General features: G+C 35.9%; 1 protein-coding gene across 3 annotated transcripts in view; it reads left to right on the top strand.

Moving 5' to 3' along the window:
- The window catches only part of LOC129726665 (uncharacterized), a 47,677-nt gene that overhangs the window by 9,019 nt on the left and 28,629 nt on the right, over nt 1–10,029 (top strand). For 2 of the 3 annotated variants that reach the window (XM_055683619.1, XM_055683622.1), the window contains exons 1-3: nt 55–616; nt 805–1,477; nt 1,550–1,903. In XM_055683619.1, the coding sequence (XP_055539594.1) occupies nt 535–616; nt 805–1,477; nt 1,550–1,903 (1,109 nt within the window). In that variant the 5' untranslated portion in view covers nt 55–534. Of the gene's footprint in view, nt 1–54; nt 617–804; nt 1,478–1,549; nt 1,904–10,029 lie in introns of those variants that run through there. The other variant, XM_055683621.1, reaches the window with a different exon arrangement.

Here is a 10,029-nt window from a genome sequence, read left to right as displayed (position 1 = left end):
TGACAGTAATTAAACACCTTTCACCGCGTTCGCTAACGATCGCCTCGAACGGGCTCAAGTTTATTGTCGCCGAATGAGGTTCTTTGCGGAAAGCATCTCAAGCCATCGACTCTCTCAACGGATCTATAATCGGGTGGGGTTTGTTGCTGCAATTCATCCGTTGGCTCGGGGGTCTCGAAAATAGTTGAGAAAAGTGGAAGCACGACAGTGGTTGAGCTGCGTGCTCTGCGTGTTTGGAGAAAAAGTACAAACTGATGCTCACGAAATCCACAGGTTTTTTTAATTTCCGCACAGCCCTCTGCGCATGCTGGTTCAGTTTATTTTAAGACGCTTTCGGATGCGGTTGGAAGTTTTCCGCGAGAGTTCGGTGTAGCATCACACTGTGTGAATATTTCTAGATCTTTAAAAAACAAAATATTTCCATGAGTTTTCGTTTGGTTAATCCATAGACAGTGAAAAAATATATTGTTTCAATTTTATGAAGACAACGATCCGATTGTCACATTGTGAGGATATATAAGGAAAACTAGCAACATGTGGGCGGAAGCATGTTACGGGAAAATTAGCTGGACAATTTTACTAATGGTTCAACTATTAATGGGTATATCAAGTGTCGGTAGGTGTACTATGTCGAGCGTAATAGTAAAATGATCTGTTTGTTGTCGGGACAGTTGATTTAATCCCTAAATTTAAAAAAAAGAGTCCTATGAATATACGTAAAATATACCTTTTAAAAAATTTAAGTTTCTACAGAAACTATAAATAATTTTAATAGTAACGTTTTATTCTTTACTACGTTTATAGATATCCTGCCGCAATATGCTCGCTACTTTTCTCCAAGAAGCGGGCGGGAAAGAGAGCTTTCAGTTCTAAGAATGAAAAAACAAATCAAAAACACTCTCAACATAAAACAGGAAAATAATACATTGGATAACTACTTGCTATCCGTCTTTAATATGGAAAATACTAACCCTACATATGTGTTTTTGCTTCCCAGTGGTGATAAGAAAACTATCCGTAAGTTAATTTACCAAAAGAGTGATTTTTTGGACGCAGAGTTTCCAAATGTAACGTCCATAAATAAGTTCAAGCGAAGTTTGAATGATTCGTTGCATCAATACAGTGAGCATTATGATTTCATTGAACATGAGGTGAGAACTTTTTCAAAAGTAGATGACGATGATGATTGTGACAATAGTCTTAAGGAGATAGTGGAAGATAATGTTCGGACTGAGCGAAATTTTATAAAGTTCATGGATGATCTCAATGATGATCTCGAGCAGGAGCTAAAAAGACAGATCGAGAAACACAAACATCCTGTACATGGGAGCGCTACGTTCAAACAGACTACGCTTTTTACTCCTTACACATATGTTAACACTCAAACCATCGGCTGGGGCGATCTTGGATTGGAAGGTTGGAGTGGTGGTTTAAAGGACATTACCGGTCATGTGTATGAACATCCCGTAGTAGAAAGGTTAAAAACTATAATTCGCATTAACATGAACATTTGTCTAACTGGAATTTTTATTCAATTATTTATTTTAAGGCCAAAGACCAAACCAGTTCAGCATGAACCCACCGTTAACATTCAAGCCAGTTTTGATCCTGTAAAGTTCCTCAAAAAATCAAGTGCCACTAAAACGGTAGTCACCAGTACCAGTAGCCGGCCCGCAAACATAACTACAAGTACGACTAGTCCACAACGTCATAAAAATCCCGCTTTGCTTCTTACCAACGAAATTGAGCAGAAATTAGAGGACGTTCTCAATCGAACCCGAACTATTCGAGGAAAAGCTCCGCGTTGGCCGATAACGAACAGTCGTGATGCGCATCGGGATAGGGATGTGTTTATTGCAAGGGCAAATAATCCGTTTGGTCATTCTACCAAATGGCGATGGAGGTAAGATTTTTTGTATCAATACCAAATCTTTGTTAGCATTTATTCAAAATGCTAATTCGATTATCCAGAGGATTGAAAATATTTTCACATCGGATAGTGAATCTTCCGAATAATCAAATCTGCTGTATTTGCTTACTTTTGTCCTTGTTGAAAAACGTATAGATTACGCGATTTTTAACAGTTTGAGGCTAAATAAATTAGTTCTTTGAAGCAGAAGATAAAAATTTATATTATTATAGATTAAGATTATAACTGAAGTACTTTGTACATGGGATTAGATTTCTTCAGGGGATTAGAGTAGACGATATTTGGCAATATTCTCGATTGGTTTTGGTTTTTTTTTTGAAAAAATGTCTTCCGTGGTTGTGTTAGTTATGATTTTTGATTTTTATTACTGTAATGTAATAAAAAATTCAAACTTTTCTCATATTATTCGAGGAAAGATGCAATCGTCTTCAAAGAAGGCTTGTAGAATGAATCCTGTTTCCTGTTTCTTAAACTTCAAAGAGTACAGGACATACCTTCTCATAAAAGTTAATTTACACAAAAAATCAATCCAGTGGTGCATACACCGGGTCGAAAATCGATTAACTTATAGGCATGCAGTTTTGGACCACATTTAATAAAAGTCATTTTTCATAATTTGATTTTGTACCTATAAAATGTCGTTTTTGGTACGTTCCGAAAGCCCTGCCCAAGAAATGGTGGAATGATCAGGATACTTTTTTATGATGTCCTAATCACAATGCCCAATACCTATGGGTATTTATTATTCGTGTCTCCCAAAAACATTTCAGAAGTTGACCTCTTGATCTCCAAATTTTGAAACATACCAAAAATACATTTTATCTCACTGCAGTTGCGGTGCCTTTTAAAAGATTCAAGCGACGAACCCGTTAGACATTTTTTCTGAAACTCAATCTGCAAGCCCGGCGGGTTCAGATAACAATAACATTGCATAACGCTGTAAGTGAACTATACAATTGCACATAAAGAGTAATTTTACTTTCCGTTTTAGACAGTGAAAACAAAACTAGGGCAGTAGATAACTGGGTAAGCATCGTTTAAGGCTAGTTTACTGTCAGCAACCAAATGCGTATTTGTACGTAGGACCCAAAACTGGTTTGTGAAGCATACCTTCGAAGATTACCCTCCCGGGTATGACGTTGGATTTTAACTGAGGGGATATTTATGAAGACTCAATTACTCTTGTTGTCTATGGCGCAGAGACATACACAGAAAAAGTAGACATTTATGGTGAAGTAAAGGGAAGTCATAGATACAATGAAGTGGCGTAACTTCGATCAACCTGTAAATATATAGAAATATATATTTTTTATATAATAATAATTTTATATATATATATCCCGAGGTAATTTGAGCCAATCTCGAGATATAACATTTTTATGAAAACAGTTGTAAACTTCGTAATTATTTTTTTTACAATTTATTTTTGTATTTTAAAACTAAATTTACATTTTTCGGCAAATGCAGCTAATTTTATTTTGAATTTGATGGTTTCATCGTATTTCTCAGAAAATTTTACGTAAGAAGCACTTACCACCCCGTGGTAATATGAGCCAATCTTGAGATATAACATTTTTACGAAAAATTAATTACGAAACTCAGAATTATTTTCGTAAAAATGCTATATCTCGAAATTGGCTCATATTACCTCGGGATGATAGTTGTTTCTTATGTAAAATTGTCCAAGGAACACGATGAAATTATCAAATAAAAATTGCTGCATTTGCCGAAAAATGTAAATTTAGTTTTAAAATACAAAAATAATCTATCTGGCAACACTTCCGGTCAAAAATAATATTTGTTTCTGGATTCCTTGATTTATTTCCTTCAAAATTCATCTATCACTATTTTTCGGGTGTCTTACGTCTATAAATTGTAAAAAAAAAAATTACGAAGTTTACAACTTTTTTCGTAAAAATGTTATTTCTCGAGATTGGCTCAAATTACCTCGGGATGATAGTTGTTTCTTATGTGAAATTTTCCAAGGAACACGATGAAATTATCAAATTTAAAATCAAAATGGCTGCATTTGCCGAAAAATGTAAATTTAGTTTTCAAATACAAAAATAATTTATCTGGCAACACTTCCGGTCATAACTTATATTTTTCTGGATTCCTTGGTTAATTTTCTTCAAAAATCATCTATCAGTATTTTCGGACATCTTACGTCTATGAATTGTAAGAAAAAGAAAAAAGAGATTTTGAACAAAAAATGCGTGACTTTGCTATAAACAGGGGGTCCCACAGAGCGAGGGGTATGCCAATCGACACCAAATTTGGGAATTTTCCAAGGAGACAGTAGATGAATGATACCCCCAACTTTGAGCAAAATCTGTGATGGTCGTGTCCAAGTTTGTGCTTTTTCTTGGTCACCTCGTATGGAATGACCCATATTTCAATTTGAAACCCGATTTGGCAGCTTCCTGTTTCTGGAAAACATCCTTAAATTGTCAAATACAATACAATGAAGGTATATCCACTCTTTGGGTACTAGAATTTTGATGTTATATATAAAGTAATAATTTAGGTATGTGAAATTTGACGGAATATTTGTGCTAAAGAAAAAGTGAAGTGATGACTTTTAATTTCAACTTCAATCCCGAGCAAGGCCGCAAACATTGAAATAGTACAATATCAAATTTAAATGATGTTGAGGCCACACATTTTGATTGTAGCTATAGTTCTAAACAGTCTCCGGGTTACGTTTCTTTCTATAACTTACAAACCACATGTTTAAACATTATGAAATTAATTGTTTAAGGGTTTAAAAGCCCTTTGATTTGAATTCAACTATGTTCATAGCTTCTGAGATATAAGAGCGATTTTTACATTTTGACGCAGCGCCAAAACTAAAAGTTTGATTACAATGAAATTCAATAGCAACCTAAACGGCAAATAGACCCTCCATTTGACACCAAGATAGGAAGAATCGGTCAAACCAGACTCACAGAAAAGTGAGTGCAAAAACCTAAATTAATCCACCTAGCGGTCAGACTCAGCCTTTCTCATTCAAACTTATTATTTGTAAAAATAGATTTACATGAATGCTTAAATCCAATAAATGTTTATCCACTTTTTGGGTTCTAAAATAATGATGTTGTAATAGAAGTATAAAATATGAAATTTGACGTAATGTTAGTACTTAAGAAATAGCGAAATAAAAGCAATGACTCTTAATTTCGAACAATTTAATCACGAGCGATGCCGGGAACGTTCAGATAGTACGATACCACATTTAAATCATGTTGAGGCCATATATATTGATCGAAGCAGGTAAAGTGTTGAATAGTCTTTGAATTTCTTTTTTTTTTTTAAAACTTTTCAACAGCATATCAAATTGTTATGAAGTTTGTTATTTGTAAGTTTGAGAGATGACACTAGTTATGTTCAAATAAATCGTGTAATACTTGAGATAATAGACTTTCGTTGTTTTACAAATTAAAACATAACGCTTGCTTAAGTTTGATTACAATCAAATGAAAAGGTAACGTATGGGGCAGCCAAACTTTGAAACCACGTGTTCAATCATAATTCATCAGTTAACCCTTACCTAGCCCGTTTATCTGATATCAATATTGTTCAAATCGGTTGTGTAGTTTCTAAGATAATGAAGTTTCGTGATTTTCACATTTCGATACATTACAGACGAAGTTACAGTCCGATTACTGCAAAATTCAATAGGGCTCTGAGAAATATGAGTGAGTCCAAGTAAGTTGTCTTGGAATATGTTTCTTTTCATAACTGGATTTCACATTTTTAAACATAACAGGTAAAGTAATAATCCGTTTGTAAAAAAAATCATTAGGGTCTTATGGGGCAACAAGACCTTTCATATGACACTAATTTTATAAAAATCGGGCCAGCCATCTCTGAGAAACATGAGTGAGATTAAATAGTCTCTAGAACACGTTTCTTTCCATGACTTCTGAACCACATGTCTAATCTTCATAAAATTCGGAAGTTAAGGGTTTTTAAGGTAGCCCGTTCATTTGAAACTAATTTTAATCAAATCAGATGTGTGGTTTCTGAGATATTGATGTTTCGTGATTTTTACACTTTAATACATAACCTCTAAACTAGAAATCAGATTACAATTAAATTCAATGGGGTCTTATAGGGCAACTAGACCTTTCATTTGCAATTAATTTCATTGAAATCTGTTCGGTCAGACCATCTCTGAGAATAGTGAGTGCGAAAAAAGGTGCACATACACACGTACACACCCACACACAAACATATACACCTATTTATGCTTATATGCAGAAAATGCTCGATTCGTCTAACTGAGTCGAGTAGTATATGACATTCGGCCATTTGGATCACTTTTCTACCTTTTTATTAGCCAGTGATCGTTAGGAGGAAGTCAATATGTTTACTTTCATTATGTGATTTCACATTTTCATGAACAACGGACAAAGTTACAATCCGATTGCAATGAAATTCAATAGCAACCTATGGGGCAACTAGACCTTTCATTTGACACTAATTTTGTGAAAATCAGTTCAGCCATCTCTGAGAAAAATGAGTGAGTTTAAACAACCTCAGGATAACTTTTCTTTACATAACTTTTGAACCATATGTTTAATCATTACGAAATTCAAAAGTTAAGGGTTCTGGAGACAGCCCGATCATTTGATACCAATTTTATTAAAATCGGTTGTGTGGTTTCTGAGATATTGATGTTTCGTGATTTTTACATTTTGATACATAACCTCTAAACTAAAAATCCAATTGCGATGAAATTCAATAGCAACCTATGGGGCAACTACACCTTTCATTTGCAATTAATTTCATGAAAATCGGTCTAGCCATCTATGAGAAAAATGAGTGAGAAAAAAAAGTTGCACACACACACACACTCACACACACACACTCACACTCACACATACATACATATATACATACATACATACATACATACAGAAAATGCTCAGGTCGTCGAAAGAGGTCGAGTGGTATATGACATTCGGCCATTGGGACCACTTTTATACCTTTTGTTTTTCCAGTGATTGCTATACCTTTCTAGGAGAAATGCAAAACTGAGCATTAAATGTCGAATAGAGAGAGTATCAAAATAACAATCTGTGCATAATTTTACCCACATTTATTAAATAGCACAAAATTGACCCGAAACCACAATTTTTACAATACATACTCGTCGTTTATGGTGCAAAATTTTAATTGCATCTTTCCTAGTGCGTGCCGACTAGTTTACAGCAAATATAGTTTACCGGTTTGACCACCGTCGTAATTAGGTTACAACCTGCTGTCCATCCCAACCGGTTAACTCGGCAAAATCTTCTACACAAACAAGCGAACCCACAGAAAGCATAGACATTTAATTTTTGCGCACGATGGCAGGACCGCAAAGATTGAAAACATAAACTTCCGTTTCGTACAATTGCATAATCGAGAGAGTAAGAAAAGAGGTACCTGCAGCAAACGGCATTAATAAAAACTAAATCTAATAAACGTGTGTAAGAGCGAGCCGCTGCGTCTGGTTCTGCGCCTTTGCAAACACTCAGGCGCCATTCATCAATAATCAAGTACGTACATTTGCGCTTTGTGATTCCATCAGAAATACCGTGGGTCAGGGTATAATTGGAAATTTCACAAAATATACACAGTTTTGTACGTATTTGTGTCGTTGAGCAAGAGTTTCATTTTACGGTTATATTCTTCGGTTAACATCACAACAGTGCGGTTGCCTTTGTCGGCCGGTAGAATGCAGATATTTGGGTTTAGTTTCAGGAAATTTCTGGTTTTGGTTTGTGCGATTCTTATAAACTTGGATTCTGGGTCTCTCGGACAGTTATCGTATTTGTGGATGAAATTGTGTATGCAATTGGTAATCATACATCGGGTTGTGTCCTGAATTTGGTGCTTGAAGTTGGTTTTTAAAATTGATTCGGTTTCGGTTTCCTGAAACTAAACCCAAATATCTGCATTCTACCGGCCGACAAAGGCAACCGCACTGTTGTGATGTTAACCGAAGAATATAACCGTAAAATGAAACTCTTGCTCAACGACACAAATACGTACAAAACTGTCAAATCCGATCCCACGAACAAATTCCAAACCGCCAACAACAACATCATAGGACGATTGCTCGAGCTCAAACTTATAGACAAACAAACTGCCTACAATCTGAAAACCTATACCGCCACTTGCCCCCGAATATATGGACAACCTAAAGCACACAAACAAAATCTGCCTCTCCGTCCCGTGGTCCCTGGAATGACTAGTCCGAGCTACAATCTTTCTAAATATGTCTGCAAAATATACCAAATGTCCATCCAGACCAAATACAACGTACGTGATTCCCGCAGCTTCTGCCAATACGTGAATAACATTACCATTCCACCGCAATGCGAAATGATATCACTGGACGTCATATCGCTGTTCACCAACATTCCCAAGGAATTAATTATCCGTAATACCATAAACAGTTGGGTATCGCTGAGAACTAATACCAATATCAATTTGGATCTGTTCCTGGAAATCGTCAACTTCTGCTTGGATTCAAGTTACTTTATGTTCAGAGATCAATATTACTCTCAAATAGCGGGTGCAGCCATGGGAAATCCTCTCTCACCGATACTCTCCGATCTCATTATGGAACCACTCATTGACTCCGTTTTACGCAACATTTGTTTCCCTGTTCACACAATACGCAAATATGTCGATGATCTGTTTCTTATAATTCCCAAAGATAAGAAAAACGAAATACTGACAGCTTTTAATTCATATCATAGCAACATTCAATTCACCATAGAAGAGGAACAGAACGGACGACTAGCATATCTGGATATGACACTCATACGACAAGCTGATAACTCAATACGCACTGAATATTATACGAAAACTATTGCCTCCGGACGACTATTGAACTACCGATCCATCCACCCACTGTCGCTAAAAATTAATATAGCTTCCAATTTCATATCACGAGTAAACGATCTATCCACCAACTTAACTGATACCCAGAAGAGAAACATTATAGTTCAACAGCTTAAATTAAATGACTATCCTCTCAATTTAATCAATCGATGCTGGAATCGAATGAAAACCGCTAAGAACATCCAAACCACCCACAATACACCCGCAGCAGAAAGAATATATCGGTCGATACCGTATATACCGATGTTAACGCCTCATATAGTTAGGATATTGAAACAGCAGTACCCAGAAGTTTGTGTATCAACGCGATGTACACACACCGTGAGCAAATTTTTCACCCAGATCAAAGACCCCGTTCCCGCATTACTTAAACATAATGTCATATATAAAATACCCTGCAGCAACTGTGACAAAAGTTACATTGGCATGACCAGCAATCTGCTTAAGAGCAGACTCTCCAACCACCAGAGCAACATAAACAAACTCGATCAGCTGTTGAACTCAGGACTTTCATACACCGACCCCGCAATACGTTCTCTCAGAGAGAAAACAGCACTCATCTCCCATTGTATCGACGAGCGTCATCGGTTTAACCTTACCGAAACCAAAATATTGGACTTCACACACAGGAAATCATCTCTGAGCTTGCTCGAGATGGTATGGATCTACAACGACACATCCACAGTCAACAAACGCACCGACGTAGACGGACTAAATGCTACATTCGCTGGCATCTTGCATGCAATAGACAAACACAGAAACAAACAGCAACAGATAGTAAACAGCATAAACTAGATTACAGTAATACCCACAAGAGTAGTGACAACACGCCGAAGCAGTAAAGTATAGTGAACTTTAAAAACCATACAAAAAAGTTTATTTTTCAAAAGCACATAGAACAATCAAACACCTTTGATGTACATAACAGGACGCTTACACGTAGAAATATTACAGTTAATGACGATAGACAGAAACCTAGTAAGTACACGCAATGCCTATACACTCCTCACACTAAATTGTTAAAATGTTTTATACAGTAATTCCCGGAAGAAGGCTAAATACACTCAGCCGAAACGTAGGACAGTAGACAAACTTCTGTTTTGATCTTTTAAGAGAAGACTGCAAGCCGAAACACCATAGATATATATATATATATATATATATATATATATATATATATATATATATATATATATATA

This window comes from Wyeomyia smithii, chromosome 3 (assembly GCF_029784165.1).
Source record: "Wyeomyia smithii strain HCP4-BCI-WySm-NY-G18 chromosome 3, ASM2978416v1, whole genome shotgun sequence".
In the NCBI taxonomy this organism is placed as follows: Eukaryota; Metazoa; Arthropoda; class Insecta; order Diptera; family Culicidae; genus Wyeomyia; species Wyeomyia smithii.
This window is presented reverse-complemented; position numbering and strand designations above follow the sequence as displayed.